The following is a 21,715-nucleotide window of genomic DNA, read 5'->3' as shown; positions in this document are numbered from 1 at the left end:
AGAATTGCTGTCATAATCATTGGCCTGTGCAGACAGTTCATTCAAAACCACAAGTCCAAATCCCCGTCTCCATCCATGGTTTGCCAAAGGGCCGATTTAGCAATCTAGCTACTGCAGGACATCAGAGGCAGACCAGAAACAGACATGTTTTTTCTGGCTTCCCTTGGCAAACATGATTACACACCGCTTGGCCTGGCACGTCCTGGCTCCCCAGCGTGTGGGACTATGTCCACCCATGCCTGCACCCCAGATGCAAACAGCACATGATGACAATTGGGCATTACAAATAGCCTACTAACCAACACTTCGGACCAAACTTGGTTTGCATACCCAACGTTGCCTTAGTTAGCATTTACTGGTAGATATCATAAGCGCTAACTGGCTCAAACCAGAATAGAAAGAGGAGTGGGAGGCCCCTGTGCACAACTAAGCAAGAGGACAAGTACATTAGTGTCTAGTTTGAGAAACAGACGCCTCACAAGTCCTCAACTGGCAGCTTCATTAAATAGTACCCGCAAAACGCCAGTCTCAACGTCAACAGTGAAGAGGTGGCTCCATACAGAGTTTCTCTGTCCAGTGTCTGTTCTTTTGCCCATCTTAATATTTTATTTTTATTGACCAGTCTGAGATATGGCTTTTTCTTTGCAACTCTGCATAGAAGGCCAGCATCCTGGAGTCACCTCTTCATTGTTGGAGTTGAGACTGGTGTTTTGAGGGAGCAGTACACAGCGTTGTACGCGATCTTCAGTTTCTTGGCAATTTCTTGCATGGAATAGCCTTCATTTCTCAGAACAAGAATAGACGGATGAGTTTCAGACACAAGTTCTTTGTTTCTTGCCATTTTGAGCTTGTTATCAAACCCACATGCTGATGCTCCAGGTACTCAACTAGTCTAAATTTTATTGCTTGTTTAATCAGGACAACAGTTTTCAGCTGTGCTAACATAATTGCAAAAGGGTTTTCTAATCATCAATTAGCCTTTTACAATTATAAACTTGGATTGGCTAACACAACGTGCCACTGGAATACATGAGTGATAATGGGCCTATGCAGATATTCCATAAAACATCTGCCATTTCCAGCGACAGTAGTCAGTTACAACATTAACAATGTCTACACTGTATTTCTGATCAATTTGATATTATTTTAATGGACAAAAAAATGTGCTTTTCTTTCAAAAACAAGGACATTTCTAAGTGACCCCAAACTTTTGAACGGTAATGGGTGTATGTTACAGTGCCTTGCGAAAGTATTCGGCCCCCTTGAACTTTGCGACCTTTTGCCACATTTCAGGCTTCAAACATAAAGATATAAAACTGTATTTTTTTGTGAAGAATCAACAACAAGTGGGACACAATCATGAAGTGGAACGACATTTATTGGATATTTCAAACTTTTTTAACAAATCAAAAACTGAAAAATTGGGCGTGCAAAATTATTCCGCCCCTTTACTTTCAGTGCAGCAAACTCTCTCCAGAAGTTCAGTGAGGATCTCTGAATGATCCAATGTTGACCTAAATGACTAATGATGATAAATACAATCCACCTGTGTGTAATCAAGTCTCCGTATAAATGCACCTGCACTGTGATAGTCTCAGAGGTCCGTTAAAAGCGCAGAGAGCATCATGAAGAACAAGGAACACACCAGGCAGGTCCGAGATACTGTTGTGAAGAAGTTTAAAGCCGGATTTGGATACAAAAATATTTCCCAAGCTTTAAACATCCCACTGTGCAAGCGATAATATTGAAATGGAAGGAGTATCAGACCACTGCAAATCTACCAAGACCTGGCCGTCCCTCTAAACTTTCAGCTCATACAAGGAGAAGACTGATCAGAGATGCAGCCAAGAGGCCCATGATCACTCTGGATGAACTGCAGAGATCTACAGCTGAGGTGGGAGACTCTGTCCATAGGAAAACAATCAGTCGTATATTGCACAAATCTGGCCTTTATGGAAGAGTGGCAAGAAGAAAGCCATTTCTTAAAGATATCCATAAACCTGATGGGTTTTGATGACCAGAAACCTGATGGAGTCTGCAAAAGACCTGAGACTGGGATGGAGATTTGTCTTCCAACAAGACAATGATCCAAAACATAAAGCAAAATCTACAATGGAATGGTTCAAAAATAAACATATCCAGGTGTTAGAATGGCCAAGTCAAAGTCCAGACCTGAATCCAATCGAGAATCTGTGGAAAGAACTGAAAACTGCTGTTCACAAATGCTCTCCATCCAACCTCACTGAGCTCTAGCTGTTTTGCAAGGAGGAATGGGTAAAAATGTCAGTCTCTCGATGTGCAAAACTGATAGACATACCCCAAGCGACTTACAGCTGTAATCGCAGCAAAAGGTGGCGCTACAAAGTATTAACTTAAGGGGGCTGAATAATTCTGGAGAGAGTTTGCTGCACTAAAAGTAAAGGGGCTGAATAATTTTGCATGCCCAATTTTTCAGTTTTTGATTTGTTAAAAAAGTTTGAAATATCCAATAAATGTCGTTCCACTTCATGATTGTGTCCCACTTGTTGTTGATTCTTCACAAAAAAAATACAGTTTTATATCTTTATGTTTGAAGCCTGAAATGTGGCAAAAGGTCGCAAAGTTCAAGGGGGCCGAATACTTTCGCAAGGCACTGTATATACACACACACACACACACACACACACAGTGGGGCAAAAAAGTATTTAGTCAGCCACCAATTGTACAAGTTCTCCCACTTAAAAAGATGAGAGAGGCCTGTAATTTCCATCATAGGTACACTTCAACTATGACAGACACAATTAGGGGAAAAAATCCAGAAAATCACATTGTAGGATTTTTAATTAATTTATTTGCAAATGATGGTGGAAAATAAGTATTTGGTCAGCTACAAACAAGCAAGATTTCTGGCTCTCACAGATCTGTAACTTCTTCTTTAAGAGGCTCCTCTCAACTGTGGGAGCAATTATTAGGAAATGGAAGACATACAAAACCACTGATAATCTCCCTCTATCTGGGGCTCCACGCAAGATCTCACCCCGTGGGGTCAAAATGATCACAAGAACGGTGAGCAAAAATCCCAGAACCACACAGGGGGACCTAGTGAATGACCTGCAGAGAGCTGGGACCAAAGTAACAAAGCCTACCATCAGTAGCACACTACGCCCGCCAGGGACTCAAATCCTGCAGTGCCAGACATGTCCCCCTGCTTAAGACAGTACATGTCCAGGCCCATCTGAAGTTTGCTAGAGAGTATTTGGATGATCCAGAAGAAGATTGGGAGAATGTCATATGGTCAGATGAAACCAAAATATAACTTTTTGGTAAAAACTCAACTCGTTGTGTTTGGAGGACAAAGGATGCTGAGTTGCATCCAAAGAACACCATACCTACTGTGAAGCATGGGGGTGGAAACATCATGCTTTGGGGCTGTTTTTCTGCAAAGGGACCAGGACGACTGATCCGTGTAAAGGAAAGAATGAATGGGGCCATGTATCGTGAGATTTTGAGTGAAAACCTCCTTCCATCAGCAAGGACATTGAAGATGAAACTTGGCTGGGTCTTTCAGCATGACAATGATCCCAAATACACCGCCCGGGCAACGAAGGATTGGCTTTGTAAGAAGCATTTCAAATTCCTGGAGTGGCCTAGCCAGTCTCCAGAACTCAACCCCATAGAAAATCTTTGGAGGAAGTTGAAAGTCCGTGTTGCCCAGCAACAGCCCCAAAACATCACTGCTCTAGAGGAGTTCTGCATGGAGGAATGGGCCAAAATACCAGCAACAGTGTGTGAAAACCTTGTGAAGACTTACAGAAAACGTTTGACCTCTGTCATTGCCAACAAAGGGTATATAACAAAGTACTGAGAAACTTTTGTTATTGACCAAATACTTATTTTCCACCATCATTTGCAAATAAATTCATAAAAAATCCTACAATGTGATTTTCTGGATTTTTTTCTCATTTAGTCTGTCATAGTTGAAGTGTACCTATGATGAAAATTACAGGCCTCATCTTTTTAAGTGGGAGAACATGCACAATTGGTGGCTGACTAAATACTTTTTTGCCCCACTGTATATATAATATAATTTTTAACTACACTACTTTGGTACGCTCAGTGGGGATTAAGAAGTAACTTTACGCAATGCCCACTGGGGGAAAAAAAAGTGGGTATAATGCTTATACAGTACCTGCATATACACTACACCACTGGCCCTTCGTGTTTTACAAAATATACACTCCTACTTGAGTGGGCTGGTCTTGCGGTTGCTGTCCTTTCAGAATCACCAACCTGTCACACACTGGCCTGGGTCCAATAGGTTTGTGACTGTGCAAAAATGTCTATAATAGATATAAAGGCTATTAAGATATGAGTGTGTCAAGATAGGACTGTGTGTATCTGGCTGACTGACTGGACGCTGATAATTCAATGTTTTTTTTACTCTGAGTCTAGACCGAGTTCACATGTATCCAACACCCGAGACAAGACCGAGATACTCAATATGTAGTCTCGAGTAGAGGTCGACCGATTAATCGGAATGGCCGATTTAATTAGGGCGGATTTCAAGTTTTCAGAACAATTGGAAATCAGTATTTTTGGGTGAGGATTTGCCTTTTTTTCTTTTCAATTTTTTTTTATACCTTTTTATTTAACTAGGCAAGTCAGTTAAGAACATATTCTTATTTTCAATGACTGCCTAGGAACGGTGGGTTAACTGCCTTGTTCAAGGGCAGAACGACAGATTTTCACCTTGTCAGCTCAGGGGATTCAATCTTGCAACCTTACAGTTAACTAGTCCAACGCAATAACGACCTGCCTCTCTCTCGTTGCACTCCACAAGAAGACTGTCTGTTACTCGAATGCAGTAAGCCAAGTTAAGTTGCTAGCTAGCATTAAACTTATCTTTATAAAAAAAACAATCAATCATAATCACTAGTTAACTACACATGGTTGATATTACTAGATATTATCTAGCATGTCCTGCGTTGCATATAATCTGACTGAGCATACAAGTATATGACTGAGTGGTGGTAGGCAGAAGCAGGCGTGTAAACATTCATTCAAACAGCACTTTCGTGCGTTTTGACCGCAGCTCTTCGTTGTGCGTCAAGCATTGCGCTGTTTATGACTTCAAGCCTATCAACTCCCGAGATGAGGCTCGTGTAACCGAAGTGAAATGGCTAGCTAGTTAGCGCGTGATAATTGTCGTTGTGTTGCTGGTTCGAGCCCAGGGAGGAGCGAGGAGAGGGACGGAAGCTATACTGTTACACTGGCAATACTAAAGTGCCTATAAGAACATCCAATAGTCAAAGGTTAATGAAATACAAATGGTATAGAGGGAAATAGTCCTATAATAACTACAACCTAAAACTTCGTACCTGGGAATATTGAAGACATGTTAAAAGGAACCACCAGCTTTCATATGTTCTCATGTTCTGAGCAAGGAACTGAAACATTAGCTTTCTTACATAGCACATATTGCACTTTTACTTTCTTCTCCAACACTTTGTTTTTGCATTATTTAAACCAAATGTAACATGTTTCATTATTTACTTGAGGCTAAATTGATTTTATTGATGTATTATATTAAGTTAAAATATGTGTTAATTCAGTATTGTTGTTGTTGTCATTATTACAAATAAATAAATAAAAATCGTCCGATTTAAATCGGTATCGGCTTTTTTGGTCCTCCAATAATCGGTATTGAAAAATCATAATCGGTCGACCTCTAGTTTCGAGACCTCGGTATTGAGTACTACGCTGGTATCAGTCCCACTGAGTAGACTGACTAGCTCTGGTCCAGGGTGTTCCGTGCGGGTTGCCGATGCTGAGCCTTCTGCAAGCCACACGTCATGCCCTGGACCAGAGCCACAGAAAGACAGATTCAAGTGTGTCCCAAAAGCAGATGGCAGACGATTGACCAAGTGTGTGTATATTAATGTTTTGAATGGATACATTACTTTCTAAGTATCATCAGTCATTGCACGAACGCCACAGACCCTTTGAGGGATTTGTAATCATGTTATTATCTTGTCAGTTTGTTTTTCAAACTTCTCTCAGCGACATTACTGCCAAGTCTGACATATGCCCACACTCACAGTCAGGCAGTCAGAGGCTTAATTGTTTCAAAAGATTCTTCATGTTGCTTGTTTGACTGTCATCCAAGATCAAATGAATGGCAGACTAATGTCTGACATTTAGCTTCGCACGACATGTTGGAAATGGAACAGAAAAAAATGTGCGGTATGTAGACTATCAGTCTTCTCACACTGCTATTAGAATGCCATACATAATTATTGGAACAGTGAAGCATGTTTTCTTCTTTTGGCTCTATACTCAAATTTTGGATTTGAAATCAAACAATGATTTTGAAGTTGAAGTGCAGACTGTCAGCTTTAAATTTAGGGTATTTTCACTCATTGGGTGAACCGTTTTGAAATTACAGCACTTTAAGTACATAGTCCCCCCCATTTCACTTATGTGTCTTAAAGTAGTAAAATGTTAAGTATATGGTCCCATATTCATAGCATACAATGACTACATCAAGCGTGTAACTCTACACATTTGTTGAATGCATTTGCTCTTTGTTTTGGTTGTGTTTTCAGATTATTTTGAGCCCCCAAAAAATGAATGCTAAGTAATGTATTGTGTAATTTTGGAGTCACTTTTATTGTAATTAAGAATAGAATATGTTTCTAAACACTTATACATTAATGCAGATGCTACCATAATTACGGATCATCCTGAGTGAATCATCAATAATGATGAGTGAGAAAGATGCACAAATATCACCCCCAATACATGCTAACCTCTCACCATAACAGTAACAGGGAAGGTTAACATTTTGGGGGGTTATGACATTTATGTGTCTAACTTTCTCATGGGGGGGGCACAAAAAGTGCTGTTAAAAAACCCAGATTCACCTGATATGGATGAAAATACCTTCAAATTAAAGCAGACAGTGAACTTTAACCTCAGTCATTGTTTGATTTCAAATCCAAACTTTTGGAGCATAGAGCCATAAGATAAAAAATGTATTCACTGTCCCAATAATTACAGAGGGCACTGTTTTGAATAATGACTTTTAACAATAGTGATTTGACTATGAGGGAATTATCCAGGAGTTTCAGAACACCTAGTGCTAGCCTGTACCCCCCAGTAGAATTTGATTGATGGAAGATGTGTGAGGGGAAAAAAGTTAAGGTTTGAGGTCAGTGTGTGTGATTTGTTTGGTGTGTGTGTATTGGTTTATGTGGTGAGGTAATGGCTGGGTTAGAGATGAGAGGAATTCAAAGGAAATGATGTCACCTCATTCGAAGAGTTCTGGTCTTGATGGCCCATAGTGGAGGAGAAGGAGGGAGAGACACAGAGTTATGAATTGCTGTTGTGCCAAACACTTTTCTATATGAATTTCCTGTATACTGAAGTGTGTGTGTCTGTTCCTGCATGGTTATGTGTGTGTGTGTGTGTGTGTGTTTTATAGGGGGAGCGGGGACTTTCTGGGCCACCTGGAATCCAAGGAGAAACTGGGATTGGGCTTCCTGGACCCAAGGTATCACTCCATCCCATTGTTTTGAAAAATGAGGGAATTACATTTTCCCCCAACCACCTGTTGTATCTCAACTCGCGGGTGTTCCACTCTCTCTCTGCAGGGTGATGTGGGGTTCCAGGGGCGACTGGGGCCTCCAGGGCCACCTGGCTTAGGGGAGCCTGGACTACCGGTGAGTTAGCACGACCACAATGTACGCATACTTGACCACAATGTACGCTTGCATTTATGAATACTCATAAATGACTCAGTGAAATGGGTGTTCATGTAGCTGTGTATGGAGTCTATGGTTATTCAAGTCTGTTCACCATTGGTTGATTTGTTTCACAGGGGCCTCAAGGGCCACAGGGCGTCCAAGGAGAGAAGGGTCCTATAGGAGAAGGCTTCGCCGGGCCAAAGGTATGACTGAGCGTCTGCAGAGATGTGTCCCGGTCTGGGCTCCAGATATGTGACTGTAAAACCAGCAACATCACATGGATTATCACAGTGTCACATGCAATGGATCTATCGATCAGTGATTTCTTGTTCTACTATGGAGTAACTTCCAGCATGCAGAGTTCAAAAGGACGTCAGGTGAACCCATACAGGCCCTGGGCTGGGAAACACCCAGAAGCTATTCAGAATCCCTGTAGAACATGAAAGGAGTGAGTCATTCAACTGAGACCAGAAGGAAGAAATGAGTCCATCTGTTTTTCACTGGGTTGCTCAGGCACACATGGGCCACATCTGCCCAAACCAGACCTCTCTCTTTCTCCCTGCTCTAACATATATCCTCTGAACTCAAGTGTTACCAGGATACGGCTATGCTATTTGAATTGCAGTGAGTGTCTTGCCTTCAAAAGATATTATGTTATACTGTAGCTTACGCCCTTGTTGCGACTTGTAAGAGAATGGTTGTAAATGCAATGCAAACATGCCATTCCTTTAGAGAGAGCTGTGTTATGGTAATGACAGTTTTTTTTATAGATATATGTTGCCTACTTCGCGACAAGGAAAACATTATGCTTCCAGTGGCAAGTGAGGTAACACAGATCAACAATTGTTTTGATCATTCCTGAATGGCCTGTGTAAACAACGCTTGATTACGTTTTGGGAACGCACTTAAGTAACATCATGCCAAATGTAATCTCTGTTTGGCGAAGTTGCAACTTTGACTCATAATAGTCTAGTCAACTGACTGAGGAGATGCATCCTTTTTATTGCATGTTTTTCATTGAAACCTCAGTCCACTCAGATCCTATCATTAGAGATATTTATCTGGCAGTTTACCCTGGAGAGAGTGACGGTGTGAGTTTCCACCAGTCATCTAGAAGCGTCTACCGTTAGAGATGGCCTCAAGGCTTTTACTTTCCTGCATTGAGGCTGACCCCAGACACACAGCTCTGGTTATGAGCAGCAGTGCTCTGGTTGCTAGTCACAAGTTCTGACAAGTTCCAGATTCATGAGAGCTGAAAAGATTTTTCCTGCTACCCTTGTCATCAACACCTGCTGGGGTGAAGAAATGGGGGATTTATGAGTACATTATATCTATGCTCCGTTGCAGGTATGTTGCTGGTTTGTCCTTATGTATTGCTAATGCTGTAGCTGCAGAGTGTATTCTCCCCAGACCTGAGGTAACCTCTGAGGTAATGGACATGTTTTACACACCTCTCTCTGCTTCAAATTTGATTATTGTGTAAAGTCCTTCACCATGTTTATTTATTTTAGTCTTCTATCATTTCAAGTCGGAGCCTGACTCCTGCTGTAACTAAGTACAAAGAACACTCAACGACATTCAGGTGGTCGCTGTGGTTTCCATCTCCCCCAGTGCTGATCTACTCACGCTCAGTGCCAAAGCCCTTCGCTGGATGAGAATAACACTAAACATGTCCTCCAGCATCTCAACATCTGTCAGAACCCGCCTCGACCTGTGTGGTCTCCCTGGAACTTTCCTTGGAGGTCCAGAGTGGATGCATGCAAGGCTGTGAAGATATCTGAAGAAGTTTCCAGAACCCCTTTCACGTTCCTGTTTAGACTTCCTGTCTCTCACGCAGGAACAGACACAGTAAATGAACGTCCGTTGTCACCTTGCGAACCATCCTCGGCGTGGCACATAGATAGACGTAAACACAAATTACAACGGAATGCTTGAACCTTTTGCCAAGACGTAAGGAAAAGCTCAGTTTAACATTTTCATAATGTTCCATTGTTCCCATCAGCCTTGTGGTTGTTGGTTAGCGGGATCATGGTTGTTTTCCCATCAATTAATAACTGTCTGTGTTGCTGTTATCTTTCTTAGAGCTGAATCCTAATCTGAAATCTATATCACTCATTGACATCAGTAGATGAAAGTCTGAGTTATGGGCACAGATCTCAAATTGGGATTCTGCCTTCACTGTATGGCTGGTGTGAGTTTCTCTCTTGGGTGTGTGAGAGACTGCAGAGTTGAAAATAATTTTAAAGAGCTGTGTTTGTCCCTCCGCAGGGGGACCGGGGCCTGGAGGGGCCGAGGGGGCCTAGAGGACAGCCCGGCGCTGGAATCAAAGGAGACGAGGTACAGTATAGACTGTAAAACTACATCTGGATGAATGGCCTTCATACAAACACGCAGTGTTCCCCAGGAACACATAAAGAGCCTTGCGTAAGGAGTGGCCAGAAGCACTGGTGTCTGGGTCTCATTCAGACTGAGGTTATATATGAGGCCTCTATTGAATCTGTGTGGTGATGAATCACACAGGGGTCAAGGCCTGGACGCTGTGCTGTGAGAAAGTTCATGGGTGAAGTAAAGGCTGATGTAAAGGGTTCATGTCAATTATCTAAAGTGGCCTCCTCTCCTCATCTCTTTTCCTTCATTGTTTTTTAAAGGTCTGGACAGGTGGATGGAAAGTCCTGGTTCAGAAGGGTTCCTGTCTTTTGCTTTCACCTAGTCTGTGTTTTCAGATAAAGGGGAGGAGACAAGGAGAGGAAGCTACTTAACACTATTGGGATGCATCCTCATTCTACCTGAACAACGTGTGTACTGTCAGAAATAGAATCACGGTCCCACACTGATTATGGGATATGAATTGATGACGTTTATAAACTGGGTGGTTCGAGCCCTCAATGCTGATTGGCTGACAGACCGTATACCACGGGTATGACAAAACAGTTATTTTTGCTGTTCTAATTACGTTGATAAACAGTTTATAATAGCAATAAGGCACCTCTGGGGTTTGTGATGTATGGCCAATATACCACAGCTAAGGGCTGTGTCCAGGCACTCTGCGTTGCGTCGTGCACAAGAATAGCCCTTAGCCATGGTTTATTGGCCATATACAACACCCCCTTGGGCCTTATTGCTTAATTACACCATTATGAATGAAGCAAACAGCGATAGAATTCCGGTAGCTGATGATCATTCTCACAGATTTAAACATTAATTGACCTTAAAATGGTGTTTGTTCCTGGTCAGATTAGTCTTGGCAAGTTTAGCCTTGTGGTGAAATTCATCCTTGGGATATTGGCAAGTGCTTTCATCATATAATGAGTGCAATCCTTCAGCAAGAATGCAGTTAGCTAACATTCTGTGTTTACGCCATGTAACTTTATAACAGCTCAGTTGACACTATAAAGTGAGCCAAGCTGGCATTTTATAGATGAGGCATGCATGTACAGTGGGGCAAAAAAGTATTTAGTCAGCCACCAATTGTGCAAGTTCTCCCACTTAAAAAGATGAGAGAGGCCTGTAATTTTCATTATAGGTACACTTCAACTATGACAGACAAAATTAGAAAAAAAATCCAGAAAATCACATTGTAGGATTATAAACGAATTTATTAGCTAATTATGGTGGAAAATAAGTATTTGGTCAATAACAAAAGTTTATCTCAATACTTTGTTATATACCCTTTGTTGGCAATGACAGGGGTCAAACGTTTTCTGTAAGTCTTCAAGGTTTTCACACACTGTTGCTGGTATTTTGGCCCATTCCTCCATGCAGATCTCCTCTAGAGCAGTGATGTTTTGGGGCTGTTGCTGGGCAACACAGACTTTCAACTCCCTCCAAAGATTTTCTATGGGGTTGAGTTCTGGAGACTGGCTAGGCAACTCCAGGACCTTGAAATGCTTCTTATGAAGCCACTCCTTTGTTGCCTGGGCGGTGTATTTGGGATCATTGTCATGCTGAAAGACCCAGCCACGTTTCATCTTCAATGCCCTTGCTGATGGAAGGTTTTCACTCAAAATCTCACGATACATGGCCCCATTCATTCTTTCCTTTACACGGATCAGTCGTCCTGGTCCCTTTGCAGAAAAACAGCCCCAAAGCATGATGTTTCCACCCCCATGCTTCACAGTAGGTATGGTGTTCTTTGGATGCAACTCAACATTCTTTGTCCTCCAAACACGACGAGTTGAGTTTTTACCAAAAAGTTATATTTTGGTTTCATCTGACCATATGACATTCTCCCAATCTTCTTCTGGATCATCCAAATGCTCTCTAGCAAACTTCAGACGGGCCTGGACATTTACTGGCTTAAGCAGGGTGACACGTCTGGCACTGCAGGATTTGAGTCCCTGGCGGCGTAGTGTGTTACTGATGGTAGGCTTTGTTACTTTGGTCCCAGCTCTCTGCAGGTCATTCACTAGGTCCCCCCCGTGTGGTTCTGGGATTGTTGCGCACCGTTCTTGTGATCATTTTGACCCCACGGGGTGAGATCTTGCGTGGAGCCCCAGATAGAGGGAGATTATCAGTGGTTTTGTATGTCTTCCATTTCCTAATAATTGCTCCCACAGTTGATTTCTTCAAACCAAGCTGCTTACCTATTGCAGATTCAGTCTTCCCAGCCTGGTGCAGGTCTACAATTTTGTTTCTGGTGTCCTTTGACAGCTCTTTGATCTTGGCCATAGTGGAGTTTGGAGTGTGACTGTTTGAGGTTGTGGACAGGTGTCTTTTATACTGATAACACGTTCAAACAGGTGCCATTAATACAGGTAACGAGTGGAGGACAGAGGAGCCTCTTAAAGAAGAAGTTACAGGTCTGTGAGAGCCAGAAATCTTGCTTGTTTGTAGGTGACCAAATACTTATTTTCCACCATCATTTGCAAATAAATTCATTAAAAATCCTACAATGTGATTTTCTGGATTTTTTTTCTTCTCATTTTGTCTGTCATAGTTGAAGTGTACCTATGATGACAATTACAGGCCTCTCATCTTTTTAAGTGGGAGAACTTGCACAATTGGTGGCTGACTAAATACTTTTTTGCCCCACTGTATTACTGGGTCATTGGATCTGGAATTGGTTTACTTTATTGCCTATCAAAATAGTAAATTGCATGAACATTCTCAATATTTAATAGCAAGGTGACTAGCAGGAGGATTTTTAGCACAGTATTTGTGTTATGTTGACTACTTTCCCTTCATTTAATAACAGTTAATGAAAGGGTGAATATCCAAAGTAATATATATGTATGTATATGTACTTCTTGTATATAATTTCATTCACTGTTCCTGTAACACATCCACAAGCTTGTGTTGGTGTAATTATAGCTATGATGCCAACAACGACTCTCTTTGTGACCCTCAGGGTGGCTTTGGCCCTCCAGGTTTTCCAGGGCCTCTCGGCCTGCCAGGGCTGGGCATTCAGGGGGAGAAGGTATGTAGGCCCACCTATTCATTATTACAGGTTTCACCAAATATCACCCATACATAGTTCATGGATTACTGTCCTAATGTGCCTACTTTGTGCTTCCTGTCCTACCAGGGTATGGAGGGGCCTCGGGGGCCACCAGGGGGCAGGGGTCCACAAGGAGATGGATATCCAGGGCCCAAGGTCTGTGTCTGAATGCTTCTTCCTTGACTTTACTTTTGGATCAATTGTGGTTATGGTATGTTTAGGCGATCGCTAATGCTAATGACTGTGTATGGGTGCTCCTCTCATCCACAGGGTGACCAGGGCTTACCAGGGGAGCTAGGTTCAACAGGAGAGAGAGGGGCTGGTGAACCTGGGGCTAAGGTGAGTCCTCCTCCAATGGAAACGCAATGTGTAGTTTGTCCTCGTTGTGGTGTCACATTTGGATATGTAGTCGATGCAATGTGAGACAGACAACCAACGATCTCTCTTCAGGGTGAGCCAGGAGCGTCAGGATTGGCTGGTTTTCCTGGCCTCCCAGGAGAGGATGGGGCCCCGGGACAGAAGGTATTTCATCTTCTGCCATCTCTCCGTCACCATAGGTTGATACTGTACCTCTTTGAATGTGACCATTGGATTCATATGCTTTGCTTGTGTGTCTGTTTGTGTGTGTCTATATAGGGTGAACCAGGTGTTGGTGGTCTGAGGGGACCAGAGGGAGCTGCGGGGATTGGCACCCAGGGTGAGAAGGTACGAAGATTCCCAGGTTTTTCTCCTCACATCGCTGCTTCAAGATTTGAATCTTCATTAATCTGGACAGCTGTGGTATTCCGAGGTTGCTTTTCTGTGCTGTTTCTTTGACGAATGATGTCTCTCCACATAGGGAGACCAGGGCCAGAGGGGCATTCGGGGCTTGGGTGGGCCTCCTGGAATTGCTGGGCCCTCTGGAGCAAAGGTGAGGACCTCAATTATCATCAGTCAACACTCTGTATTGTAGTGTAATGTGGTCACACTGCAACCTTTGACTTCTGACCTCTTCTAGGGGGAGCCTGGGACACCAGGTCGACTGGGTATGCCAGGACTCCCAGGGCGGGGCATCATAGGACCTAAGGTAACAGCCCTCTGTCCCAAAATGCCTACAATTCACCATGTAGATGAGGTTTATGCCATATCATAACCATGTTATAACTGTCTCTTAACCATATTATAACTCTTGTCTCAGGGCGATCTTGGCCCACCTGGTCCATCTGGACCATTAGGGGAGACAGGCTACGGGCTGCCTGGTCCTAAGGTGAGACACACTATGCCACACTACTAGAATAATAGGGAATAATTCATAGGATTTACATATTTATCGGAATAATCAGCGTAATTCATTGATGTACTGATATTTATTTACTTGAATCTTGATGTACTTTTATTTAATCACAAACTTTTAGGGTGATCGTGGAGGTCCTGGTCCGTCTGGTCCATTTGGGCCCAAAGGTGATGGTTATCCTGGCCCTACGGTGAGCAACACTGCTGCTTATTCATGTGTTGCTATTGCATGAGTTGTACCAGTGTTGATCCCAGTGTTTACCTGTGGTTTGTAGGGAACTCCTGGTCTACCGGGGCTTCCTGGTGAACCAGGCCTGGAGGGGCTGGGCATCCCTGGACCGAAGGTAAAGATATGGTTCCGTGTGAGGGTGTCGGATCTGGGTTATTTTGGATAGTGACAACAGCCCTGGGTGATCAGAAAACCTCAATTAGCAGAGGACATCATGATAGCCGTGTGTTTTCTCCCATTTAGGGCGATATTGGCTTCAGGGGCTTGCCAGGTTTAGCAGGCCCCCCCGGCGAGGGGCTACAAGGTCTACCGGTATGTATTGTAGTCTGACATGAAGAAGCTGACCTGCTAAACAGTTGGCAAAGAATCAATCCCAGTTCTGATGCGAAACCGATTTAGCCTTGTTCAGCGCCATCATAAACCCACTGAGTCATGGTGATCGATACTAGTATTACCTCATGCTGGCAGATCCACCTTGTACGTGTGAACACATATCCCCAGGGACCTTGTATTCAAACGCTGCGATAATCAGCGTTTCATTCTTACAGGACATATATCATTTTCACACACTTCCAAGAACATGTGAATATATCCCAACATAAGGGTCTAATGAGAACCATTGGGGCCAGGGTGCCTATAACCAACACACTACCCAGAGCCGGCAGTCTAGCTTATAATATTACATCCAGGTTTCTCTCCAGACTTTTCATCTCCTATAGCCCCAGAAGCCCTAGGGAGCAGGCAGGCCTGAGGGTTGAGGTAGCCCTGTCCATCACATCAGTAGGTCTGGTCTCCTACAGTAAGCTTGCTAATGTGTGTCAGACTATGAACAGTAAAGCCAGAGACACTCAAGCTGTGAAATTGCCTGCTCGTGAAACGGCTGCCCTGTGAGATCAGGTCACTTTTTAAGTCTAGGTTTGTTAAGTGAAAAGTGAAGGATTTGTCCCTTGGCTTAGCTTATTTTGTGTGACTAGCTAGGTTTGACACAGGTAGTGCAGTGTGGTTGGGTTGTGTTGTGCCGACACTATTTAATTGCTATTGTACATATGGTTATAACTTCTGCTCATTTCTAGGGTGGCATTGGACGACCGGGCCCACCAGGGCCAACTGGGCCCCCTGGGCAGGGTATTCAGGGCCCAAAGGTAGGTCTAGTAATTCGAACTAAGCAAGCAAATAAAAATGTTCTTGTTTCTTTCAAATGTTGAGTTGAGCATGACAAATCTTCTCTGTATTTTGTGGACCCTTTCAGGGCGAGGCAGGGTCTCAGGGCGTGACGGGCCCTCGGGGGCCACCAGGGGAAGGATTCCCAGGGGCCAAGGTGACGACAGACACAGTGGTTTGAAACATATGGCAGTGTATTTGAACTTTTGTGACCTTTGACCTTGTGTTATCTGGCTCTATGACAGGGTGACCGCGGCTCTGGAGGGGAGAGGGGCCTGAAGGGGGTCAAAGGTGATTTGGGTGACCCTGGAGTTCCTGGCCAATCAGTGAGTCATGTCATGGGTCACTTTTATAATCAGGGCGATTCATTCGATAACAGGGATACATACTGTAATAAACAATTAACTGCAATCAGAGTAGAAACTGATCAGACCAATGTTTTACTGCTTCCTTTTAGGGCAGACCAGGATTCAAAGGCGACATGGGACTCACAGTAAGTTCTCAGTCTTTATCTGTCTTTTGAGTTCACATTAGTCTTTTTTATTCCATTTAGTCACCATGTCAATCTGGATTTTGACCCACAGAGAGAAGACATCATTAAAATGATCAAGGAGATTTGTGGTAAATAAAGCATTTATTTGTTGTGCTTGTGTAGTATAATTTAACATTGATTGCAACATACGGCAGGCCTTTGTCGAGAGTGCACTGGAAAACATCCTTTCTACGTCCGAATCGTATACCTCTGCCTTGTTTCCAGGTTGCGGAATCAAGTGCAAGGAGCGGCCCATGGAGCTGGTGTTCGTCATTGACAGCTCGGAGAGCGTGGGGCCGGAGAACTTTGAGATCATCAAGGACTTTGTGGCGGCCCTGGTGGACCGCGTGACGGTGGGCCGCAACGCCACCCGCATCGGCCTGGTCCTCTACAGCCTGGAGGTCAAGCTAGAGTTCAACCTGGCGCGCCACATGACCAAGCAGGACGTCAAACAGGCCATACGAAATATCCCTTATATAGGTGAGGGCACCCACACAGGCACCGCCATCCGCAAGGCCACCCAGGAGGCCTTCTACAGCTCTCGCAAAGGGGTCAGTAAAGTGGCTATAGTTATTACGGACGGCCAGACGGATAAGCGGGAGCCGGTGAAGCTGGATATTGCGGTGCGGGAGGCACATGCAGCCAACATCGAGATGTACGCATTGGGGATCGTGAATACGTCGGACCCCACGCAGTCCGAGTTCCTGAGGGAGCTCAACCTGATTGCGTCAGATCCTGATAGTGAACACATGTACCTCATTGATGACTTCAACACGCTGCCAGGTAAGGTTAAAATGGCAGGTTGGTGTTACATTCAGTTGGTTTTGGTTTATCGTGTTGGTGTAGTCATCAGTGATTCCTCACGAAACCCAAACAAAAAAGGCCATGATTTTTGGGATTATCACTCAATATAATCAGTAGAATAGTCGTTTGCAGGAAGGATTGTTGACATATATTTGACATTTCTATGGAAAAGCAAAAATTAGAAATATTTATAACATTTTTGCCTTACCCAGGCCTCCTTTAAGACACCATAGTGTTTTATCTGTAGGTGGTGTCATATGATGCTTTAGGTCATTACACTGTTAGCTGAATGTTGAATGGCCCTGGTATATTTGTCCTCTAGAGTTGTTCCTGGTCAGCTGACATAGTGAAGAAAAACTCCTGCCCCTTCGTTAGCAGTAGGTCTACTGTTATTATACGGTGTAGTCTGTAAATTGACCTAATGTACCAAGTTAACTGCATCAAGTTGCTGCAAAGTCTCCAAGGCTAATACCGGTACAATGTGATTCATCACCTGTTCCCAGTCATCACAACTCATGTTACTCTGTCGCTCTCTCTCAGCTCTGGAGTCCAAGCTAGTCAGCAAGTTCTGTGAAGACGAGAACGGTGATCTGATATACAACCGTGTCACCAATGGATACAGGAACGGGAAGAATGGGAACTATGGCAACGGGAACTATGGCAATGGCTACGGGACCACCAACCAGGAGGACTTCAACAACGGGAGGCGAACTGTCACCACTACCAGCACTCAAAGTCAGGGTGGCAGGGTAGACCTAACCCAGCCTATCGACCTTGGCACTGCCACAGTACAGGTCTTTACAGCACATTAACAGACATTTAGCAGAGGCACTTGCCAGAAAACAATCTACTGTCAATGTATAGTTGACCTGACTTGCATGCTCCATTGAACTAATGAAAACACTGTCTCCTCTTAGTCTACTGTACATTATCTCACTATAGTAACACTGTCTCCTCTCAGTCTACTGTACATTATCTCACTATAGTAACACTGGTCTCGTTACTCTGTTTCAGGCTTTAAAACGGTGTATTTGTGTTTTGTTACTAATTGACAATAGGGTAAGGACTTTGTTGGTCCTCATTCTTCCGTGTGTGTTTTCTATTCCTCCGGCTCCAGAAAGGGCAGCGTAAGGGAGGCCAGGATGGAAGTGTTTACACCTCAGATTGGGAGACTGGTCGCGGGGACATTCCCACGTTGAAGCGCAACACGTCCTCCTCCTCCAGGGAATCCTCATCTTCAAATACAAGAGGGTCCTCTTCCTCATCAGGAACGTCATCTTCATCCTCTGGGTCCTCAGGCTCTGTCCAGTTAGTGCCTGCACCACGACCCAAACTTCCCTTAGGTATGTTGGACCCACTGCCAACAACAGCTGAGCGTTGTGCTATATCTATGTAGTCATGGCAGTCTACCCTGTGTCTGTTGATTCATATGAGCCGTTCACATTACTACAAAGCCTGTCGAAATCAATTACTGAATGATTCCAACTGAAATTGACCCTAATTTTGTTGATGCTTTAGCTATATCTGCCAATGAACAGAATCAGTATACTAGTGTGCCATGGCCTCTACATCCTTAAATACGTCTGTTTATTTAGTGGGCCTTCACTAACAATCTTCTTTGTGTGTTCTGCCCGGTCAGAGTTTGTGCCTCTGGACCCTCGCTGTGCACTGGTCCTAGACCAGGGCCCATGCCGGGATTACAAAATGCGCTGGTACTACGACAAGCAGGCCAACGCATGCGCCCAGTTCTGGTACGGAGCCTGTGAGGGGAACCAGAACCGCTTCGACACAGAGGAGGAGTGCAAGAGGACATGTGTGCAAGAACGAGCCGGTATTGTATAGCTCATCTTTCAATGATCTTTGGTTTCGGTTGAATATTCATCAAGTATGGGTTTTCTGTGAATGCTGTCATGTGGTTTCTTCACAACAGGCTGAGAAGACATCTGTCGTTGTCTCGCTCAATTCAGTCTTTAAACTGATGTTCCATGGCACCGTGTACTTCACAATGGAAGGAGGTCAAGTCATGACACTATGACACAACTATTGAATAAATGCTCCTTTGATACTCCCTAGTTCCTCTCTCCTACCCTTGACCTAAAACTCTACGCACTTATTATAAATATTCCTAAACTAATTCCAGTGACTGATTTGAACTTTAATTTTACCGCCAATCTCTGTATAATGTTTCCTTAAAGGTCCAATGCAGCCGTTTTTATCTCAATATCAAATCATTTCTGGGTAACAATTAAGTACCTTACTGTGGTTTGGAACTCTCTTTCGTATTGGTCCATTAACTAATTTACCATCTGGTGATGTCAGCATGGAAGGCCAAAACTCCAACCCACCAAAACAGGCTGAAATTTCAGTCATTTTTCAACCTTATAACGTGGAAATATATATATATAAAAAACATGTTTTTGACTGCACTGGGCCTTTAACTTAACATTACCATTTTCATTCAAAATGAATGGATAGCTCATCATATAACATCATTTTAACACACAATTCAGTCAATCTCACTCAGGAATGTAGTCAAGAAATAATAGAAAATACCACTTTCTGTATTAGACACTGATTCACAGATGAATTAATACATACATGGTTCCAGTGCCAAATCAGAATGGTCTATAGATTTGTTTCGATAGAATCAGTATGTATTGTATATATCTCATGTCATAACTATTTTATGCTGATCACTGATTTTATTTTGCTAGCGTAATTGTAATATCTGCTTTGTTCAAATTGAGGAATAACAACATTGGTGCCACAACATGTTCCTGCAATAATGCTATTCATCTAGCTTGTGACCCAGTATTAACACGTTTACAGAAACTATGAGCAACTCATTTTATATCCAAGAACCAACCCTGTATCAACTCACTGTGCTGTCAACAAACCATGCTAGGAAATGACAACGGTGCTCTACCATTCATGTCTAGGGATAGTTTTGTGCATTTGAATGTTTTTTTTTTTTACCAAGATTTTTATGAATAAAAATGTGATTTTGTTTTGTTTGTCTGAATTTGCGATGTTTGTCATTCAAGTACATTACCGTACAGTTTTCTACATTACAATTGTTGCCATTTATTTCACACTGGTTCACATGGATTATATTATAGTTGTATGGTGTCCTCTACTGGTGAAAAGTTGCCTTGCCTGATACACACCAGAAACGAGGGTTCGTCAAAGGTTCTTTGGGAAAGGTGATGGTTCTATGTAGAACCAAAATGACTCAAAAGTGCAGTGCAGTGCAGTGTCTTGTGAAAGACTCACGAATGACCTTGTGTCCATTGAGAATGGTTGACTGAATCCGTCAGTGGTTCTCAATTCTCTCATCAGGGACCCCCAGCTGTTCCAGTGGTAGCTCACTTGATAACGCCTATAGAACTGTAACAATATATGTGCACATGTTGCAAATTCAATCAAGTTTGACAGAGATCACACTTACATGGTCAGAAGAAATGGTCATAGTTAAAACGACAATCTATTTGATTGAGAGCCTGTAATGAGATGTCAACCATTTGTGGAGCTTGTCCAAGTAATATGGATGGTGTCTGTCTGCAAATGTATCATGCTCCGAGAAAATGACTTTTCATAGAGAGTAAATAAACGTCTGTGAGTTTAACTAAACCACTTAATATTTTCATCAATACTAACAAGATGAATGTACTTTGAAAGTATTCTCTAAATCCCACTTTCTATTGACTTAGGAACCTCTTCCTGTAGCCACAGCACTCCATAGGGATCCATTTCTAATATTGGCGAGGTGACACTAGTCTGTGCACTACACTATATTTATATTACTTGTGAGACACTCCACTCCTGTCCAAATGGTCTATATTTAGTGTCCACACTGCCACCCAACTCCAAACACTGACTTATAATTAAGCTAAGTTTACCTGCTATATATTTTATCTGTAGTCATCTGAGTTTTACAGAGATTAAAGCCTACTCTGATAGTACAGTGTAATTCAGGACAAAGTGGCTATTTTCAGGGCTTGAAGTTGAAGGCCTCGCCCCCTGTCAGCAGTCCTATGACCCCCAGAACAATGAAGGGAAAATGAGGAGTGTTGGTAGGTGGAGAGGCCAGCTGCTGCTGCTGCTCGACCATCCTCAACTTTTCTCAACCTTCCTCAGTAGAATCCAAGCCTTGTCAGTCTTAGGGCTAAATTCAAGCAAAATGACAGTACATTGTATTTTGTACAGTAGCATAGGGACATATTATCCAAGAATCCACTTTAAAAAGTTTAATTGAGAGGCATTACCGTAGCTTGTATGGCTGTTTGGGAATGAAGGAATGGGAATGAAGGAATGAAAGAACATGTAACATCCTTTGAAATTATTTAAAGCTACTGAGATACAGGGTGGTTTGAGTTACTCTTGTCATTTTAGTGTTTTGAGTCTTTGGCTTGTAGTGTGATTTTGCCAGTGGTCAAAACAACCAATATTGGGTTATTAACCATTAGCATTGACAGCATTATCCCTCTTTAGCCACTACTAAACCAATGACAGTGTTGAGGCTGAATTATGGTAGTGGACTATAGCCCGGAACACCC

General features: G+C 43.0%; 1 protein-coding gene across 1 annotated transcript in view; it reads left to right on the top strand.

Moving 5' to 3' along the window:
• LOC139412982 (collagen alpha-1(XXVIII) chain-like) overlaps positions 1 to 20,172 on the top strand; it is a 29,497-nt gene extending 9,325 nt beyond the window's left edge. The window contains exons 12-36 of the mRNA XM_071159918.1: positions 7,463 to 7,531; positions 7,632 to 7,700; positions 7,859 to 7,927; positions 9,993 to 10,061; positions 13,072 to 13,140; positions 13,249 to 13,317; positions 13,432 to 13,500; positions 13,612 to 13,683; positions 13,798 to 13,866; positions 14,000 to 14,071; positions 14,159 to 14,227; positions 14,339 to 14,407; positions 14,556 to 14,624; positions 14,709 to 14,777; positions 14,906 to 14,974; positions 15,736 to 15,804; positions 15,912 to 15,980; positions 16,069 to 16,149; positions 16,281 to 16,316; positions 16,408 to 16,444; positions 16,581 to 17,138; positions 17,700 to 17,953; positions 18,277 to 18,502; positions 18,799 to 18,990; positions 19,090 to 20,172. Of these exons, the coding sequence (XP_071016019.1) occupies positions 7,463 to 7,531; positions 7,632 to 7,700; positions 7,859 to 7,927; positions 9,993 to 10,061; positions 13,072 to 13,140; positions 13,249 to 13,317; positions 13,432 to 13,500; positions 13,612 to 13,683; positions 13,798 to 13,866; positions 14,000 to 14,071; positions 14,159 to 14,227; positions 14,339 to 14,407; positions 14,556 to 14,624; positions 14,709 to 14,777; positions 14,906 to 14,974; positions 15,736 to 15,804; positions 15,912 to 15,980; positions 16,069 to 16,149; positions 16,281 to 16,316; positions 16,408 to 16,444; positions 16,581 to 17,138; positions 17,700 to 17,953; positions 18,277 to 18,502; positions 18,799 to 18,990; positions 19,090 to 19,094 (2,568 nt within the window). The 3' untranslated portion in view covers positions 19,095 to 20,172. The remainder of the gene's footprint in view (positions 1 to 7,462; positions 7,532 to 7,631; positions 7,701 to 7,858; positions 7,928 to 9,992; positions 10,062 to 13,071; positions 13,141 to 13,248; positions 13,318 to 13,431; positions 13,501 to 13,611; positions 13,684 to 13,797; positions 13,867 to 13,999; positions 14,072 to 14,158; positions 14,228 to 14,338; positions 14,408 to 14,555; positions 14,625 to 14,708; positions 14,778 to 14,905; positions 14,975 to 15,735; positions 15,805 to 15,911; positions 15,981 to 16,068; positions 16,150 to 16,280; positions 16,317 to 16,407; positions 16,445 to 16,580; positions 17,139 to 17,699; positions 17,954 to 18,276; positions 18,503 to 18,798; positions 18,991 to 19,089) is intronic.
• Positions 20,173 to 21,715: the final 1,543 nt, after the last annotated feature.

The sequence above is a fragment of the Oncorhynchus clarkii genome, chromosome 7, assembly GCF_045791955.1.
Source record: "Oncorhynchus clarkii lewisi isolate Uvic-CL-2024 chromosome 7, UVic_Ocla_1.0, whole genome shotgun sequence".
In the NCBI taxonomy this organism is placed as follows: domain Eukaryota; kingdom Metazoa; phylum Chordata; class Actinopteri; order Salmoniformes; family Salmonidae; genus Oncorhynchus; species Oncorhynchus clarkii.
The sequence above is the reverse complement of the archived record's forward strand: the minus strand, read 5'-3'. Positions and strand labels throughout refer to the sequence as shown.